This window comes from Tachyglossus aculeatus, chromosome 19 (assembly GCF_015852505.1).
Source record: "Tachyglossus aculeatus isolate mTacAcu1 chromosome 19, mTacAcu1.pri, whole genome shotgun sequence".
In the NCBI taxonomy this organism is placed as follows: domain Eukaryota; kingdom Metazoa; phylum Chordata; class Mammalia; order Monotremata; family Tachyglossidae; genus Tachyglossus; species Tachyglossus aculeatus.
Genome location: NC_052084.1, coordinates 27,020,313 through 27,040,951, shown reverse-complemented (window position 1 = coordinate 27,040,951; position 20,639 = coordinate 27,020,313). Strand labels below are relative to the sequence as shown.

General features: G+C 51.2%; 1 protein-coding gene across 3 annotated transcripts; it reads left to right on the top strand.

Annotated features, from left to right (window-relative positions):
* The first annotated feature begins 922 nt into the window (after positions 1-922).
* On the top strand, positions 923-19,296 carry LCA5 (lebercilin LCA5). 3 transcript variants are annotated; one of them, XR_005455067.1, is made up of 8 exons: positions 923-1,239; positions 3,860-4,389; positions 6,180-6,317; positions 8,135-8,231; positions 10,997-11,160; positions 14,607-14,745; positions 16,002-17,168; positions 17,536-19,296. XR_005455067.1 is itself a non-coding variant. In XM_038761312.1 (7 exons), exons 1-7 carry the CDS (start codon positions 1,020-1,022, stop codon positions 16,793-16,795), a joined length of 2,082 nt encoding a protein of 693 aa, XP_038617240.1. In that variant the 5' UTR covers positions 923-1,019; the 3' UTR covers positions 16,796-19,296. The 3 variants fall into 3 exon arrangements, 1 of the variants encoding a protein (XP_038617240.1); XR_005455066.1 differs by having other exon boundaries at positions 16,002-17,700; positions 18,542-19,296; XM_038761312.1 differs by having other exon boundaries at positions 16,002-19,296.
* Positions 19,297-20,639: the final 1,343 nt, after the last annotated feature.

Here is a 20,639-nt window from a genome sequence, read left to right as displayed (position 1 = left end):
CCTTCCTGCCCCCGAGAGTCCGAGGAAGCGTGATCCGTGGCCGTCCGGTTGTCAGGGTCAGGGCGTGAGGGCGGGCGGGAGGTAGGAAAAGAGAGTGGATTCATTCGTTCACTCAATCGTATTTAGCGAGCACTTACTGTGTGCAGAGCACTGTACTAAGCGCTTGGAAAGTACAGTTCAACAATAGAGACAATCCCTCGTCCCCCTCTCCATCCCCCCATCTTACCTCCTTCCCTTCCCCACAGCACCTGTATATATGTTTGTACATATTTATTACTCTATTTACTTATGTATTTTGCTTGTACATATCTATTCTATTTATTTTATTTTGTTAGTATGTTTGGTTTTGTTCTCCGTCTCCCCCTTTTAGACTGTGAGCCCACTGTTGGGTAGGGACCGTCTCTATATGTTGCCAACTTGTACTTCCCAAGCGCTTAGTAAAGTGCTCTGCACACAGTAAGCGCTCAATAAATACGATTGATTGATTGATTGATCGATCCCCTCCACACCGGGCTTACAGTCTAGAGCGGGGGAAGACAGACATAATAATGATGGCATTTGTTAAGCGCTTACTATGTTCGAAGCACTGTTCTAAGTGCTGGGGGTAGATACAAGGTTGTCCCACGGGGGGCTCACAGTCTTAATCCCCATTTTACAGATGAGGGAACTGAGGCCCAGAGAAGTCAAGTGACCTGCCCAAAGTCACACAGCTGGCAAGCGGCGGAGCCGGGATTAGAGCCCACGACCTCTGACTCCCAAAGCCCGCTTCTCACAGACGGTACGGTGGGTTTGCAGGGGTTTTTTTTGATCTTCTCCGTCTCCTAAACCGTAGGCAGAATGTCACCCGGATGACTCTCGCCATGGAATCGGAAGCGCCGAGCATGAGGAGAAGAAGGAATCGCAAAGAAACCAGACTCAGGAAGCTACTAAAGCGCCCTCCGGGCTCGTCTGGGTCGCTCGCGGAGCCGGGCCTCCTCCGCGAAACTCCCTGAAAAAGGGAGCCGTTTTCCCCGCCAACCATGGGAGACAGAGGCAGGAGTCCAGAGGGTCCTCCCGACAGGAGCTCGGACGGAGAGCCGCAGAGCGACTCCTATTTTTCCGACGACTTCGAAAACTCGTCGGCCGCGTCCGACCGGTCCTTCCTGCGGACCTGCCCCTCTCCGGGCGGGACCGGCCCGAAGAAAGAGGGCCAAAGCCAGAGGCGGGCGACTCCGGGCGCTTCCCCCGGCCCTTACGCGGGTGAGGCCCGCCGGACACCCGCTCGCGGAGGAGGCGGGTGGGCTCGGCCGAGACCCCGTCCCGGGGCATGCGTGGGCATCGTCGGGTTTAGGCCGTGAGGTGGGCGTGACTTGGCGTGAGCGGAGTGCTCGCTCCTCATTCATTCATTCAAGCGCTTCCTGCACCCAAAACACCGTACTGAGCGCTTGGGAGAGTACAATACAACAACAAACGAACGCATTCCCCGTCCACGACGAGCTCAATCAATCAATCAATCGTATTTATTGAGCGCTTACTATGTGCAGAGCACTGTACTACGCGCTTGGGAAGTACAAATTGGCAACATCTAGAGACAGTCCCTGCCCAACAGTGGGCTCACAGTCTAAAAGGGGGAGACGGAGAACAAAACCAAACGTACTAACAAAATAAAATAAATAGAATAGATACGGACAAGTAAAATACTATTACTCAGGGTCTAGAGAGCTCGGGGTCTAGAGAAGCAGCGTGGCGTCGTGGAAAGAGCCCGGGCGTTGGGAGTCAGAGGTCATGGGTTCTCATCCCGGCTCCGCCACTTGTCCGCTGTGTGACTTCAGCAAGTCACTTCTCCGGGCCTCAGTTCCCTCATCTGGAAAATGGGGATTAAGACTGTGAGCCCCACGTGGGACGACCTTATTAGCCTGTATCTACCCCAGCACTTTGAACAGTGAAGAGTGTGTGTGTGTGTGTTTATTAATTAAAATGAACTTTGTTAAGCGCTTACTATGTGCCAGCACTGATCTAAGCACTGGGGCAGATAGAAGGGAATCGGGTTGTCCCGCGTGGGGCTCACAGTCTTAATCCCTATTTTCCAGATGAGGTCACTGAGGCCCAGAGAAGTTAAGTGGCCTGCCCAAGGTCACAGAGCAGACAAGCGGCGGAGCCGGGATTAGAACCCACGTCCTCAGACTCCCAAGCCCGGGCTCTTTTCACTAAGCCACACTGCTTGGGCATGGACCGTGTTCAAGCTGATTAGCTCATATCTACTCCAAAGCTTATTACAGGGCCCGGCACATAGTAAGCGCTTAAGAAATCCCATTACAAAAGTGCCAGGCACTGTACTAAGCACTAAAGCAGACCAAAAATAATCAGGTCCCACCTGAGGCTCACAGTCTAAGTAGAGGGGAGAGCAGGTACTGAATTCCCATTTTACAAATGAGGGAACCGAGTCACAGAGATGTGAAGTCGCTTGCCCAAAGTCACGATTTTCCCAATTTGCACATTTCCCCCCTTATTCCCTGCTTCATATGTACCTTGGGCTTACTGCGCTTAGTACAGTGCTCTGCACACAGTAAGCGCTCAATAAATACGATTGATGATGATGATGCGGAGGAAGTAAGGGAAAACAAATCCCTCACAGGTCTTTGGAAACTGCCGGTGATGGAGAAAACCTTGGCAAATTCTTTCCCGAGAGGAAAAACTAGAGAAATTGAGCCAACTTGGCCGAAGGAAGTGCTGTAACTTTTGCCACATTTGGTAGCCAGTCATTGAGCGCTTACTGAGTGCAGAGCACTGTACTAAGCACTTGGGAGACAGTGCTCTGCACACAGTAAGTGCTCAATAAATGTGATTGAATGAATGAATGAATGACTCTACAACAATGTAACAGAGACAGTCCCTGCCCACAGTGAGCTTGCAGTCTAGAGGGGGAGACCGACATTACTAGAAATCAATAAATGACAGATAGGGACATAAGCTCTGTGGGGCTGGGGGAGTGGGGATGAATAAAGGGAGCAAATGGGGGCGACCCAGAAGGGAGAGGGAGAAGAAAAAAGCCCCTCTCACGCTACATTTTCATCGACCCCCGGCCCACGTCATCCCCCGGGCCTGGAATGCCCCCAATCCCTCTGCCCATCCTCCAAGCTAGCTCTCCTCCTCCCTTCAAGGCCCTGCCGAGAGCTCACCTCCTCCAGGAGGCCTTCCCAGACTGAGCCCCTTCCTTCCTCTCCCCCTCGTCCCCCTCTCCATCCCCCCCATCTTACCTCCTTCCCTTCCCCACAGCACCTGTATATATGGATATACGTTTGTACATATTTTTTACTCTATTTATTTTATTTGTACATATCTATTCTATTTATTTTATTTTGTTAGTATGTTTGGTTTTGTTCTCCGTCTCCCCCTTTTAGACTGTGAGCCCACTGTTGGGTAGGGACTGTCTCTGTGTGTTGCCAATTTGTACTTCCCAAGCGCTTAGTACAGTGCTCTGCACATAGTGAGCGCTCAATAAATATGATTGATGATGATGATGATTGAGAAGCAGCATGGCTTAGGCGAAAGAGCCCGGGTTTGGGAGTCAGAGGTTGGGGGTTCTAATCCCGACTCCGCCGCTCGTCTGCTGTGTGACTTTGGGCAAGCCACTTCACTTCTCTGGGCCTCAGTTGCCTCCTCCGGAAAGTGGGGGTGAAGACCGTGAGCCCCACGGGAGACGACTCTTAAAACACCGCGTTGTTGGGTAGGGACCGTCTCTGTACTTCCCAATCGCTTAGTACAGTGCCCTGCACACAGTAAGGGCTTAATAAATACGACCGGATGAACGAACGCTTGGCACAGAGTAAGCGCTTAACAAATAACTGTTATTATTATGTCGTTTTTTGATTCCGCGCAGTTCCGAGGAAAAGCACCTTGAAATGTCCGGCCAACGGGAGGGGGATCCGGCCGGGTCGCCGGGCCCAGAGCCTCGGCAGAGAGCCCCCGCCGAAAGCGATCGATCTCCTCACGAGGCGGGTCCTGTCCGCCCGGCTGCTGCGGATCGGGCAGCTGCAGAACGAAGCGACCGAGCTGCGGGTCAAGCTGGCCGAGCTGCAGAAGGAGAACAAGGCCCTGAAGAGGCTGCAGTACCGCCAGGAGAAAGCCCTCGACAGGTTCGAGGACACGGAGAACGAGATCTCGCAGCTGCTCGCCCGGCACGGCAACGAGGCGAAGGCGCTGAGGGAGCAGCTGAGGAAGTCGCAGGAGAAGGAGAGGGCCACGGAGAGGAGGGTGAAGGAGGCGGAGTGCGAGCTGTACCGGACGAAACGAGCCCTGCAGAAGCTGAAGAAGCTGTCCGAGGCCAGGCATCTCCCGGAACGAGACCGGCTGGCCAGGAAACTGGCCTTGGCGGAGGCCAAGTTAGACGATACCGAGAGGAGGGTTAAGGTGAGTGATAATAATAATCCTCATGGTGCTGTTTGTTCAGCGCTTACTGCGGACCTAAGCACCAGGGTGGGTACCGGCAGATCGGGTTGGACGCGGTCGCGATCTGCATCCCCGATTTCCAGATGAGGTAACAGAAGCCCAGAGAGGCGAAGCGACTTGCCCAAAATCACACAAGTAGTGGCGGAGCCGGTATTTAGAACCCGTGACTGTCCGACACTTATTATTATTATTCACCTCGCCCCCTCCTACCTCACCTCCCTTGCCTCCTTCTCCAGCCCAGCCCGCACCCTCCGCTCCTCCGCCGCTAATCTCCTCACCGTCCCTCGTTCTCGCCCGTCCCGCCGTCGACCCCCGGCCCACGTCCTCCCCCGGGCCTGGAATGCCCCCAATCCCTCTGCCCCTCCGCCAAGCTCGCTCTCTTCCTCCCTTCAAGGCCCTACTGAGAGCTCACCTCCTCCAGGAGGCCTTCCCACACTGAGCCCCTTCCTTCCTCTCCCCCTCGTCCCCCTCTGCATCCCCCCCATCTTACCTCCTTCCCTTCCCCACAGCACCTGTATATATGTATATATGTTTGTACATATTTATTACTCTATTTATTTATTTTACTTGTACATATCTATTCTATTTATTTTATTTTGTTAGTATGTTTGGTTTTGTTCTCCGTCTCCCCCTTTTAGACTGTGAGCCCACTGTTGGGTAGGGACCGTCTCTATATGTTGCCAACTTGGACTTCCCAAGCGCTTAGTCCAGTGCTCTGCACATAGTAAGCGCTCAATAAATACGATTGATTGATTGATTGATCTATTCTATTTATTTTATTTTGTTAGTATGTTTGGTTTTGTTCTCTGTCTCCCCCTTTTAGACTGTGAGCCCACTGTTGGGTAGGGACTGTCTCTCTATGTTGCCAACTTGGACTTCCCAAGCGATTAGTCCAGTGCTCTGCACACAGTAAGCGCTCAATAAATACAATTGATGATGATGATGATGATGATTAAGCCCCGGTCTCCCCAGGCTAAGAGCAGCGCATTTCGTAGTACAGTGCTTTGCACACAGTAAGCACTCCGTAAATACGATTGAGTGAATTTCTCAAACCACGTGGGGGCTGTTGAGACACGGGCCGTCCACACGTTCATATATAATGGTATCTATTAAGCGCTTACTATGTGCAAAGCACTGTTCTAAGCGCTGGCACTCATTCAGTTATATTTATCAAGCACTTACTGTGTGCAGAGCCCTAACACACTCACTGCAGCAGGGCAATAAATAAACAATGGACCAACGGGAGTTAGGACCCGTCGTGGAGGTCATCATCATCATCAGTCGTATTTACTGAGCGCTTACTATGTGCAGAGCACTGTACTAAGCGCTTGGGAAGTACAAATTGGCAACATATAGAGACAGTCCCTACCCAACAGTGGGCTCACAGTCTAAAAGGGGGAGACAGAGAACAAAACCAAACATACTAACAAAATAAAATAAATAGAATAGATATGTACAAGTAAGATAAATAAATAAATAGAGTAATAAATATGTACAAACATATATCCATATATACAGGTGCTGTGGGGAAGGGAAGGAGGTAAGATGGGGGGGTTGGAAAGGGGGACGAGGGGGAGAGGAAGGAAGGGGCTCAGTCTGGGAAGGCCTCCTGGAGGAGGCGAGCTCTCAGCCGGGCCTTGAAGGGAGGTCAATAAAACATTATTCGAAGCGTTCTTTTAAATTAGCATTTCCATCCGTGGAGGCTCCCGAACTGACCCTTTTTTTCTCTTCTGGGGATATGTGGCTTGTAGGAGATGGCTAAGAACCTTGAGCTGAGCAATAGCAGTTTCCAGCGACAGTTACACTCCGAAAAGAGGAAGACCCAGTCGGCTCAGGAGGAAAATAAAACCCTCAAACTGGAGCTCCAGCGGCTCTGTCAAAAACTCAAGGCAAGTGCTGTTGAATAGGGAGTTAAAATAACAGGGCAGTTGCTCCGGTCTGAAAATGCTGGCACGTTTTCAACTGGATCTCGGTGTATTTGCTCTCCCGAAAAAAACCCCACCGTGAAGCCTGTTTTCCGAGCGACGTGAGTGAATCGGCTGCAAACTGAACTTCCCCCTGCCAGGGCCGAAGCAACCTGGAAAATGCCTTTCTTCCTTGTTCACACAAGGTTCACCCCCTATTGTAAAATAAATATAACCGGGCCTCAAACAGGCTTGCAAACACCACCCCCCTCCACCCCCCAGTCTCCCCGCTGGGAAACCTGAGCCAAGGACGGGCTTAAATGGGACTGGGCAGATAATAATTACGGGATTTGTTAAGCGCTTACTAGGTACCAGGCACTGTACTAAGTGCTGGGGTAGATTCAAGCCAGTCGGCTTGGGCTCAGTCCCTGTCCCACACCGGGCTCACCGTCTCGAGCCTCATTTTGCAGATGAGAAGCCCACAGAAGTGAAGTGACTTGCCCAGGGTCACCCTGCAGACGAGTGGCAGAGCCAGGATTAGAACCCGTGACCTTCTGGCTCTATCCGCTCCGCCATTGGAGCAAACAGTGAGCGCTCAGTAAATACAACTGATCGATTGATGGATGGATTGATTGGAGAGGGGGAGTGGAAAAAGTCCCCCTCTCCCCCTGACTCCCCTCTCTAAATCCCGGGAACCCTTCGTCGGTCAATCAGTGGTATTTATTCAATCAATCAATCAATCAATCGTATTTATTGAGCGCTTACTATGTGCAGAGCACTGTACTAAGCGCTTGGCAAGTACAAATTGGCAACACATAGAGACAGTCCCTACCCAACAGTGGGCTCACAGTCTAAAAGGGGGAGACAAGCGCTCATTTATTGAGCGCTTACTGTGGGCAGAGCACTGTACTAAGCGCTTGGGAGGGGACAATGCAACGGAATTGGTAGACGCCCTCTTTCCCGACAAGGAGGGGCCCCGGGATTCTTCCGGAGCCTTCCTTTTTCCCGGGTCATCTATATATGTTGGTGGGAAGTTCATAAATGAGTGGATGGGAATGTTGTGTCCGTGTATCCGTCTGCCCACTCGATTGTACCGTACTCTCCCAAGCGCCTAGTACAGTGCTCTGCACCCAGTAAGCGCTCAATAAATACCTGTCACTGATGGAGTGGTTGTGAGATTGTTGTGGATGAGGAAACATGTTCACTATGGTAATAGTAATAGTAATTATTATTATTATTATGGTGCTCGTTCAGGGCTTACTACATGCTAAGTGTATCTATGTATATAATAATAATAATAATAATGGCATTATATCTACCCAGGGATCGGCATGTTGTAAGCACCGTGATTATTCTTGCCATTGATTCATTCAGTGGTATTTGTGGAGCGCCTACGGTGTGCAGAGCACTGTACTAAGTGCTTGGAAAGTACAATTCAGCAACAAATCGACGCCTGTGAGAGCCGAGCTACGACACAGAGACAGGTTCTCGCCATGTGCAGCGTGGCTCAGTGGAAAGAGCACGGGCTTGGGAGGCAGAGGTCATGGGTTCGAATGCCGGCTCTGCCACTTATCGGCCGTGTGACTTTGGGCAAGTCACTTCACTTCTCTGTGCCTCAGTTACCTCCTCTGTAAAATGGGGATTAAGATTGTGAGCCCCCCGTGGGACAACCTGATCACCTTGTATCCCCCCCGGCGCTTAGAACAGGGCTTTGCACAGAGTAAGCGCTTAATAAATGCCATCATCATCATCATCATCATCATGTGCTGCCTCTCCTGACCCCTCCCCTGGCGTCTTTTCAGGAAAAAGAGCGGGAACTGGATGTAAAAAACATCTACTCCAACCGACTGGCGAAAGCGTCTCCCAAGAGGGACCACGACCTCTCCCCGAGGAAAAGAGGTAACGGTTTCGAATCCTCCGACGGTAGGAGCAGGCGGCGATCGGATTTAGGTCGGAAAGCATGTTTTAACGATCGGGAAAGCAACACTCCCTTTCCCCCGAATCTCGTCTTCGCTTGAAGGATAAAGGCGTGAAATCGCGGTTCAGTTTGTCTCGGGTCTTTCCTTTGAGAGCACAGAAAATCTGAGGGAGACGGGAGGAACTTCCCGGGATACTCCTCAGAACACCCCATCTAGGTAAAAAGGAGTTCGTTCATTCATTCATTCATTCAGTTGTATTTATTGAGCGCGTATTGTGTGCAGAGCACTGTACTAAGCACTTGGGAGCGTACAATACAACAATAAACATACCCTGCCCACAACGGGCTGACGATCGAGCCGCACGAGTCCAGCAGCCCGGGCCTGGGAGTGCGAAGGACCCAGGTTCTAATCCCGGCTCCACCCCTTGTCTGCTGTGTGACCTCGGGCGAGTCACTTCACTTCTCCGGGCCTCGGTTCCCTCATCTGGGAAATGGGGATTAAGACTGTGAGCTCCATGTGAGACAGGGTCTGTATTCAACCAGACAAGCTTGTATCTACTTTAGTGCTTGGGTTCATATCGTCATCATCATCAATCGTATTTATTGAGCGCTTACTGCGTGCAGAGCACTGTACTAAGCGCTTGGGAAGTACAGAAGTACGAAGTTCACATGCCAGCTCCGCCAGCTGTCAGCTGTGTGACTTTGGGCAAGTCACTTAACTTCCCTGTGCCTCAGTTCCTTCACCTGTAAAATGGGGATGAAGACTGTGAGCCGCCCCGTGGGACAACCTGATTACCTTGTTACCTCCCCAGCGCTTAGAACAGTGCTTTGCACATAGTAAGCGCTTAATAAACGTCATCGTCATCATTATTGAGAAGCAGCGTGGCTCAGCGGAAAGAGCCCGGGCTTTGGAGTCAGTGGTCAGGGGTTCAAATCCCGACTCCGCCAATTGTTAGCTGTGTGACTTTGGGCAAGTCACTTCACTTCTCCGCGCCTCAGTTACCTCATCTGTGAAATGGGGATTAAGACTGTGAGCTCCCCGTGGGACAACCTGATCACCTTGTAACCTCCCCAGCGCTTAGAACAGTGCTTGGCATATAGTAAGCGCTTAATAAATGCCCTTATTAGTATTATTATTATTATTACGGTGCCCGGCACACAGAAATTGCTTAACAAATATCATTAAAAAAAAAAGAAGAAAGGAACTCAGCACGGTGGGTGGGGTTTCCTCGCGGACCCCCGCCACAACGCCAGCGGGAGGGGATCATCATCATCATCAATCGCATTTATTGAGCGCTTACTGTGTGCAGAGCACTGTACTAAGCGCTTGGGAAGTACAAGTTGGCAACACATAGAGACGGTCCCTACCCAACAGTGGGCTCACAGTCTAAAAGGGGATGGGTTAGAACCTCCCCCCCCCGTCCACGAATGAGGTGAAGCCTCAAATGCCGACCGTGCCCCGGAAAACTTAGCGTCCTAGCTCATCATCAATCGTATTTATTGAGCGCTTACTATGTGCAGAGCACTGTACTAAGTGCTTGGGAAGTACAAGTTGGCAACATCTAGAGACAGTCCCTACCCAACAGCGGGCTCACAGTCTAAAAGGGGGAGACGGAGAACAAAACCAAACATACTAACAAAATAAAATAAATAGAATAGACATGTACAAGTAAAATAAATAACTGTACTAAGCGCTTGGGAAGTACAAATTGGCAACATCTAGAGACAGTCCCTACCCAACAGTGGGCTCACAGTCTAAAAGGGGGAGACGGAGAACAAAACCAAACGTACTAACAAAATAAAATAAATAGAATAGACATGTACAAGTAAAATAAATAACTGTACTAAGCGCTTGGGAAGTACAAGTTGGCAACATCTAGAGACAGTCCCTACCCAACAGTGGGCTCACAGTCTAAAAGGGGGAGACGGAGAACAAAACCAAACATACTAACAAAATAAAATAAATAGAATAGACATGTACAAGTAAAATAAATAACTGTACTAAGCGCTTGGGAAGTACAAATTGGCAACATCTAGAGACAGTCCCTACCCAACAGTGGGCTCACAGTCTAAAAGGGGGAGGCGGAGAACAAAACCAAACATACTAACAAAATAAAATAAATAGAATAGACATGTACAAGTAAAATAAATAACTGTACTAAGCGCTTGGGAAGTACAAGTTGGCAACATCTAGAGACAGTCCCTACCCAACAGTGGGCTCACAGTCTAAAAGGGGGAGACGGAGAACAAAACCAAACGTACTAACAAAATAAAATAAATAGAATAGATATGTCCAAGTAAAATAAATAAATAAATAGAGTGATAAATCTGTACAAACATATATACAGGTGCTGTGGGGAAGGGAAGGAGGTAAGATGGGGGGGATGGAGAGGGGGGCGAGGGGGAGAGGAAGGAAGGGTCTAGCTCATGTAGACACCGAGGGACTCCCGACGAGGAGTAGCCTCTGGGCCGTAAGCTCCCTGTGGGCAGGGAACGTTCCTGCTAACTCTGTCACCCCTCACGTGCTCAGAACCGTATCAGTCGGCGTGTCGTACTTCTTGAGCACTCACTGTGTGCAGAGCACTGAACTGAGCGCTCGGGAGAGGACGACAGAACGGTAAAACAGACCCGGTCCCTGCCCCCAACGAGCTGACAGTCCAGAGCGGGAGGCGGGCGTTGCGATGAAGAACGGACGTGACTGACAGCTGTCGACAAAAATGCAGTTTATCTTTGATTTTCCCGGTAGCCGCAAGCCAGGATACCTTGAAAGAAGAGCTGATGAAAGGAGAGCAGGCGACCAAAGCAGTGCAGACCGGGGACTCCTTCCCCCCGGAAGACTTTCCGGCCCAACCGTCTTTCGTCTCCGTGGACGGAACAGGACGGGGCAACCGCGAACCGGCGTATCGAGTGGTGAGATTTAGGCGGGGAGTCACGTCGTGGCAGTGCCAATCAATCAATCAATCAATCAATCGTATTTATTGAGCGCTTACTGTGTGCAGAGCACTGTACTAAGCGCTTGGGAAGTACAAGTCGGCAACACGTAGAGACCGTCCCTACCCAACAGCGGGCTCACAGTCTAGAAGGGGGCCAACATTATTTACATCATCATCATCATCATCAGTCGTGTTTATTGAGCGCTTGCTGTGTGCAGAGCACTGTACTAAGCGCTTGGGAAGTACAAGTCGGCAACACGTAGAGACCGTCCCTACCCAACAGCGGGCTCACAGTCTAGAAGGGGGCCAACATTATTTACATCATCATCATCATCATCAGTCGTGTTTATTGAGCGCTTGCTGTGTGCAGAGCACTGTACTAAGCGCTTGGGAAGGACAAGATGGCAAAAACCTGTCACTACGTCGTAGCTCGGCTCTCACGGGCGTCGACTTGTTGCTGAATTGTACTTTCCAAGCACTTAGTAGAGTGCTCTGCACATAGGAAGCGCTCAATAAATGCGATTGATGATGATGATACAAGTTGGCAACATATAGAGACAGTTCCTACCCCACAGTGGGCTCACAGTCTAAAAGGGGGAGACGGAGAACAAAACCAAGCATCCTAACAAAATAAAATAAATCATCATCATCAGCGGTCCTTATTGACTGCCTTCTAGACTGTGAGCCCACTGTTGGGTAGGGACTGCCCCTTTATGTTGCCAACTTGTACTTCCCAAGCGCTTAGTACAGTGCTCTGCACGCAGTAAGCGCTCAATAAATACAATTGATTGATTGATTATTGAGCGCTCGCTGTGTGCAGAGCACTGTACTAAGCACTAGGGAGAAGCAGCGTGGCATAGTGGTGGTTTATGTTTTCTGGTATTTGTTAAAGCGCTTACTATGTGTCAAGCACTGTTCTAAGCGCGGGGGCAGATACAAGGTAATCGGGTGGTCCCACGTGGGGCTCAAAGTCTTCATCCCCATTTTACAGATGGGGGAACGGAGGCCCAGAGAAGTGAAGCGGCTGGCCCAAAGTCACACAGCTGCCAAGTGGCGGAGCCAGGATTCGAACCCATGACCTCTGACTCCCAAGCCCAGCTCTTTCCACTGAGCCAGGCTGCTTCTCTAGTGGTTAGAGCACGGGCCTGGGGGTCAGAAGGACCTGGGTTCTAATCCAGGCATTTGTGGCCGAATTGTACTTTCCAAGCGCGTAGTACAGCGCAGGAAGCGTTCGATAGAGACGATTGAATGAGTGAATGAATAACTCCGGCTCCGCCAGTCGTCCGCTGTGGGACTTGGGGCAGGTGGTTTCACTTCTCTGGGCCTCAGTTACCTCGTCTGTAAAATGGGGATGAAGACCGTGAGCCCCACGTGGGACAGGGACGCTGTCCAACCTGATGACCTTGTATCTTTGAACAGGGCATGACACATCGTAAGCCCTTAACGAATACCATCATCATCATCGTCGTCATCATCATCAGTGCAAAATAACAGAGTTGATAGACACATTCCCCGTTCGCAACGAGTTTACAGTCTAGAGGAAGACGACTGATCCCGCATTGTTTCGAAAGAAACAGCTGCTCTTAGAGAAGCAGCGTGGCTCGGTGGAAAGAGCACGGACTTTGGAGTCAGAGGTCATGGGTTCAAATTCCGGCTCCGCCATTTTTTTGATGGCATTTATTAAGCGCTTACTATGTGCAAAGCACTGTTCTAAGCGCCGAAGAGGTTGCAAGGTGATCAGGTTGTCCCACGGGGGGCTCCCAGTCTTCATCCCCATTTTACAGATGAGGTAACTGAGGCCCAGAGAAGTGAAGTGACTTGCCCCAAGTCACCCGGCTGACAAGTGGCAGAGGGAGGATTTGAACCCATGACCTCTGACTCCAAAGCCCGGGCTGTTTCCACTGAGCCAGGCTGCTGTTCCTGCCATTTGTCAGCTGCGTGACTTTGGGCGAGTCACCTCACTTCTCTGGGCCTCAGTTCCCTCATCTGTCAAATGGGGACTAAGACTGTGAGCCCCCCGCGGGACAGCCTGATCAGCTTGTAACCTCCCCAGCACTTAGAACAGCGCTTTGCACATAGTAAGCGCTTACTAAATGCCATCGTTATTATTATTATTAAAGTGAATTCTTCCCAAATGGGAAGTCCAAAGAAAATAATAGGTGAGCTGACCCCTACCAACCTGTGTGGGGGTGTGTGTGTTTGTATAGATTTATCATATATAGTCGACTGAACACTCACTTTTATTTAGACTTTTAGACTGTGAACCCACTGTTGGGTAGGGACCGTCTCTATATGTTGCCAACTTGTACTTCCCAAGCGCTTAGTACAGTGCTCTGCACACAGTAAGCGCTCAGTAAATACGATTGATTGATTCTGATCCCATTGCTTTTCCCCCAGATGTGAAGTCCAAAGAAAACAATATGGGAGTTAGCGGACAGAGCACGGGCCTCGGAATCAAAGGGACCCGGTTTCTAATCTCGGCTCCGCCGCCTGCCTGCCGTATGGCCTTGGCCATGTCCCTTCATTTCTCTGGGCCTCAATTTCCTCATCTATAAAATGGGGATAAGAGAGTGAGCCCCATGTGGGACAGGGACTGTGTCCAACTTGATTAGCTTGTATCTGCCCTGGGGTTTAGAACAGTGCTTGACTTAACAAGTACCATCGTTATTATCAACCTGCATATCTGTACGTGTGTGTGGGCGTAGGAGTTTATCCTCTGTAGTCAACTGAATGTTCACTTTTATTCACTTTATTCCACCCATTTATCAACTTCCCACTACCATATAAAGATGACCCAGGAAAAAGAAAGGCTCTGGTAGAATCCCGGGGCCCCTCCCTGTCAGGAAAGAGGGTGTCTACCCATTCTGTTGCATTGTCCCCTCCCAAGCACTTAGTACAGTGCTCTGCCCACAGTAAGCGCTCAATAAATACCACTGATTGACTAAATACGATTGATTGATTGAGTGGTTTATCACTCTGATTCCGTCGCTTATGACTAGTTCTACACCTGCCCATCTAACCAAAGGATAACTTTATCGGCAATATTACCAGTCCATCGGTAGTATTTATTTAGCAACCTCCCTGATCAGAGCACTGTACTAAAAGTCTGGGAAAATACAATATTTGATATGATTCCTCTCCTTGAAGAGTTGACCATCATCATCATCATCATCAATCGTATTTATTGAGCGCTTACTATGTGCAGAGCACTGGACTAAGCGCTTGGGAAGTACAAATTGGCAACATATAGAGACAGTCCCTACCCAGCAGTGGGCTCACAGTCTAAAAGGGGGAGACAGAGAACAAAACCAAACATACTAACAAAATAAAATAAATAGAATAGATATGTACAAGTAAAATCTAGTGGATGGTGGCGCTTACCATCAGTTAACCCCCTCTGACCGACCTTTGTCGTCCCCGTAGAACAAATCACAGCAGGAACAGGAGAAGCCGCTGAGGGGAGAAGCAGAGACCCCGAGACAGAGCTTAAAACTGGAAGAAAAGCGTGCAAGAGATCCAAACTTCCAAGCTGTAAAGCAGAAAGCCGAGACGTCGCACGACGGTAAGAAACGTAACCGGGCGAATGGACCGTTATACCTTGAGTTGTCCTTTGAATTCGATTGAATTGAATTCCTTGGGCGGGGAAGGTCACCTTCGAGCCTGTGCGTGGCCGGAAAGATCAGCGAGGAATCCGTAATCTCCGGCACACGGAGAGGATGTCCTCTGTGGTGTTCCGTCTACACTGCAGAGTGAGATAGCCCACTCAGAATCTGCTCGTTCTTGAGCGATTCTGGGTTTCCTTCTGGGCTGTGCAAATCCAGAAAACGTTTTCCGAGGGTGCAGGGGGGAAGCCACACGTTTAGGGCACGGTGTCGGTAGCCACGGTCCCTGCCCACGAGGAGTCTAGATGCAAGATAAGCAGTCTGCCCGTCTCTCCCGAAATCTCTCACCTCTCCCTCCCCCAGACTCATTTCGAAGGAGGAGATTGGTGTAGCGGCGTGGCCTCGTGGATAGAGCACGGGCCTGGGAATGAGAAGGTCATGGGTTCTAATCCCGGCTGAGGGAGGGGCGAATAAAGGGGGCGAACCCAAGGGCCGTGGAGAAGACTTTACCAAGCCTGACAGATTGCCTGTTGAAAACTTGGGAATGACAGTTGAGGCCTTGAAGTGTTCAGTATTGATCATTACCACCTTTGAAGGTGTTGGCGAGTCAAGTAAGGCTAGAAGTTGGGGGGGCACTAAGCACTGTGAGACTCGCCTCACCCTCCCACCCCCTCGGCACTTCTGTCCGTAGCCACATCTTCCATTTCCTCTCCTTGTAATTTATCATCCGTTCCCCCCACCTGCCCACCTCTAGAGCGTAAGCTCCTTTCGGGCAGGGATCCTTCAGAAAGCCTCTAGAAAATCAGCTCGTTACGGGCAGGGATCGCGTCCGCTGATTCCGTTGTATCGCCCTCCCCCAAGCGCTCAGTACAGTGCTCTGCGCAGAGTAAGCGCTCGATAAATACGACCGGTCGGTCGATCACGTCTCCCAACACCGTCGTATTGGGAGAAGCGCTTAGTACAGCGCACGTATAAGCCAAGTGCTTAGTACAGCGCGCTGCCCCCGGGAAGCGCTCGATAAATACCATGGATCGAATGCGGACATACCTCACTCCGCACCACGAGGGAAGAGGGAAGCCCGGGGTGGGGGCTTGGAGCCGGACGTGAGGACTTTGGGAAGTTTTCAGGTTTTGCGAGTGTTCCACCCACCCTGGTCAGGAAGGGTGGAAACCGTCCCGTGCGTTGCGTAAAAACGGTCTGTCTCAATTCCATCCAGAATCCGAAAGAGAACAGCTCGTTAGGAGACCAAAAGCACATCTCTTCTTAACCGATAGAGAAGCGAGGCCCCAGGCGGACCCCGAGGCCTACCCGTCGGGACACGGACGGCAGCCCGGGGAGAATTCGGAAGAGATGCAGAAGGAGCTGCTGCTTGCCAAGCTGAATGAGATCGACAGAGAAATTCAGAATTCCCTGAGTTTCAAGCGCTCCCCCCCGCCCCTGCCCCCCGAGTCTGAATCGGGCTCTCCGGAGAAGCACGGGAAGACTCCCGGGCTCTCCCGGTCCCCCGGAGGGCTACCCAACGGGCCCCTCCACCTCCGGGGCGGCGGCCAGCAGTCCAGGAGTCTGAGGAGCTCGGACCCCGACGACCCCCTGACATTCGGGGGCTACGTCCCCTCTTTCGGGAGGATGCCGGGACGGTCCGGACCGTCCAGTCCACAGAGCGGCTTCCCGGACCCGGAAAGCGGCGGCGCGGCGACAGCCCGCAGAGAGGACGCGGACCGGAGCTCGAGGGAGGAGAGGAAGTGGAACCTGATGGAGCAGCTGTTCGGGCCCGGGGTCCAGAGGCCCGGCGACTCCCGGGCCGTCGGCGCCAGCGGAGGGGATTTCGAGCCACCCCCCGGCCCCGCCCGGGAGAAGGGCGGCCAGGACAGGGCCGCCGGCGAGGAGGACGACGGCTCTGCCCTCAGAGGAGGGCGGAGTTGTCATCCCAACGGGCACCGTTTGAAACCCCCCAACCGCCGACCGTCGGGCTCCTCAGAAGAGGAAATTGAGGAAGTCACCCTGAGATAGGCGGCCCCCGTCTCGTCGCCGTCAACGTCGCCCGATTCGGGATCTCTTCAAGGCGTCAGCGGCCCTAGGTTTGCAGAAGGAAAAAACCAACCCGGGGAAGGAACGACGTCGGAGGGGTCGGGGACGGCAGGGGCGGAGAGGATAAAACCCCAGCCGGCTCGGGGGTCAGAGGTGGAGCGGAGAGCCGAAGCGAGACGACGCGGTATCGACCGGAGACGGGTTTTCCTTCTGCCCTCCCGCGGGGCTCGGGGAGTTTTCCCGCTCAGAGCTTAAGAGATTCGCCCTCAACGGAGGGAAGAATTGAGCGGGAGAGACGCACTTTCATTCCAGAAAGCCAGTTCTAGGGCTTCTCCATCCAACATTCCTGGGGACGGTGAGTCGTGGGGACCGAAAGGGTTCGGGGGCCACTGGAGTGCCTTGTTGTTAAGTTTCTTTCTGGTACCCGGAATTGGGAGGAGGAGGAGGAGGAACGTAGGGGAGAGAACGCAGACAGAACCTGAATTCCTTGACTTTAGGAGCTCTGAACTCTTAGGTCGGCTTGATCCGTCTCCCTTTTTCTCTCTTTCCCTACATTTGTGAACCTTTTCCCCTCTGTTTCCCAACGGGGAACCATCAAGCCAAGCAAGAGGTCGGTTGACTCCCTTCGGACCCTCCTGGGGTGTTTCCTGTTCCCTCAGGACAACTTTGACACATCCTCCGTCAGTCTTTCAATCGTTTAAACACCTTGTCTGTGCGGACAGATGTCTCGTTCAAATGACCCTGCCAACGCTTTGGAATGAAACCCTCCCGGTCATCGAGAGAAAAGGCCTCGTCACCGTGGAATTTCCCGAAATCGCCTGGCCGCCCCGGGGTGGGCGGCACGGAGCCGGGTCCTGGGAGAAGCGCCCTGCCCAAGGAGCCGTGAAGTAAATCTCGAAGACTCTCGGTTTTCCATTTTTCTGCTTTGCCCCAACGGGGATACCGGTCTTCGAACGGACCCCGACCGGTGCTAGAAGGAGCGGCTCGAAATTGGCCCGGTTCCTCTACTCTCCGAGCCCATCGTCTGTTACGGCGGACACGTCACTACCCAGTCCGTGAAGTTGTGCGCAGCAAGATTGGTTCCAGTAGCGAAATCTTGCCAGATGAAATCGTCGGCTTTTTTGGGCGGGGGAGAGGGGGCAGTTTCGAAGGCGACCCTCCTTGGAAATCATCCATTTACGACTTCCGGCTCCTCCGCCTCATTGCTCTCGCCTTAAAACGTAGCCCGGCCCGCCAGCAAGAATAATCGCAGTGGTAGGGACTCGCTGATGTACTTGAGTCACCGTTAGAGAGCCACGACCGCTTTGTAGACCTCAGTCCTGGGTCCTTTTAATGTCGTCATTACTCTGTATCGGGTCTCTACATCGGACCTCTACGCCTTATGTCTTGGTGGGGGGCTTCTAACCCAGCCGACAAGTACGAGAAGTCCCTGGAAATACGGAAAGGCCACGTAAGGGTGTAAATAGAGCCCATTGAGAGGCTTCCCCGCCTCAGAGCGAAGTGGGAATTTAGCATTAACCTGGTCCGTTTTGCTTCACGGAGACGGCTCCTTGGCACGACGGAGGCCCCGAAGTGGATCTCCTTGGGTTCGATTAGGCGGGGCCCGTCCGCCCGCCGCAGATTGTTCAGCTCTCCACATCGCCGCGCACGGGTTGGCCTGGTGGTAGTTTCCTGGGCAGAATCCAAGAGCAGGGCTTGGGTTTTCCGTTTTTTATTTTACTGTTTCAGAAAGAGCTCTGACTCCCACAGTCCCGCTTCCAGAGATGGCAGAGTTCGGGATCCGTGGCTAGAGGCTGGAAACCCGCCTTCGGAACAGACCCTTAGGAGCAGGTTGTCTGTGACGTTCAAGTTATTGGGGAGACACCGGCCCGTGGATGCCGCGGAGGTGGGGAGGGAAGGAATACCCACTTTGGCGGGGATGGCCTCGGTTTCCTCACTCCCGGGCTGTTGGGCCGTGAGACTCGCTCGGAATCGGCCCTTTTGAGGAAAGGAAGGTGGGCGGCTTTTAATAGCCCAGGACGGATGGCAAAATGAGGTTTTGGGGGGCCGGAGGTTGGAATTCAAGACACGTACACCGTTCGCTTGGGCCTCCGGTGGAGATCTCTAACAACTCTACGCCCAGGAATCGCGGGACGCTACAACTTGAAAAGACGTCCGTCGCTCGCGGGGGTAATGGAAAGATACCCTTCTCGCTCGATATCCTGCTCTCAGATTCTGAGAACACGGGCTTGCTCTCTTATCGAAGAATCCTTGTCCCAAGTAAATGTTTAATATATTGCAAATAATCCTTTTTCTAATGTTCGTAAAGGGAAAAAAAACCACATTATTGTGACGTTCCGGCATATGATGATTCCGATTTATATTTATGATGCAGTTTTCAATTTGGGGTATAGGTGTTGGTTTTTCTGCTACAAGCGTTGTGAGACTGAGAATGTTTCATTTTAAAAGATTTTTCTAAGAGTCCGAGTAAATGTTTTGTGTTTAGAGGACATCTCGTAAGAGTGCTTTTTCTCTCTGCTCGTTGCCGACGAGCGAAGAGCGGCCGAGGAGCGGGGTGGGAGTCAGGGGACCTGGGTTCTAATCCTGGCTCTGCCAGCTGTCCGCTGTGCGACCTCGGGCAAGTCACTTGACGTCTCTCTGCCTCGATGTCCTCATCTGTAAAATGGAGGCTCGATCCTGATAATAATGATAATGATGTTGTTAAGCGCTTACTATGCAAAACAATCAATCAGTCGGATTTATTGAGCGCTTACTGTGTGCAGAGCACTGCACTAAGCGCTTGGGAAGCACAAGTTGGCAACATATAGAGACAGTCCCTACCCAACAGTGGGCTCACAGTCTAAAAGGGGAAGGCAGAGAACAAAACCAAACGTACTAACAAAATAAAATAAATAGAATAGGTATGTACAAGTAAAATAAATAAATCATCATCATCATCATCAATCGTATTTATTGAGCGCTTACTATATGCAGAGCACTGGACTAAGCACTTGGGAAGTACAAATTGGCAACATCTAGAGACAGTCCCTACCCAACAGTGGGCTCACAGTCTAAAAGGGGGAGACAGAGAACAAAACCAAACATACTAACAAAATAAATAGAATAGGTATGTACAAGTAAAATAAATAAATCATCATCATCATCATCAATCGTATTTATTGAGCGCTTACTATGTGCAGAGCACTGTACTAAGCGCTTGGGAAGTACAAGTTGGCAACATATAGAGACAGTCCCTACCCAACAGTGGGCTCACAGTCTAAAAGGGGGAGACAGAGAACAAAACCAAACGTACTAACAAAATAAAATAGACTAGATATGTACAAGTAAAATAAATAAATCCTCCTCCTCATCATCAATCGTATTTATTGAGCGCTTACTATGTGCAGAGCACTGTACTAAGTGCTTGGGAAGTACAAATTGGCAACATATAGAGACAGTCCCTACCCAACAGCGGGCTCACAGTCTAAAAGGGGGAGACAGAGAACAAAACCAAACATACTAACAAAATAAAATAGAATAGATATGTACAAGTAAAATAAATCAATAGAGTAATAAATATGTACAAACATATATCCATATATACAGGTGCTGTGGGGAAGGGAAGGAGGTAAGATGGGGGGGATGGAAGGAAGAGGCTCAGTCTGGGAAGGCCTCCTGGAGGAGGTGAGCTCTCAGTAGGGCCTTAGAACACTGTTCTAGGCACTGGGGGGGATACAAGGTGATCACGTCGTCCCACGTGGGGCTCGCAGCCTTAATCCCCATTTTACAGATGAGGTAACTGAGGCTCAGAGAAGTGAAGTGACTTGCCCGAAGTCCCACAGCAGAC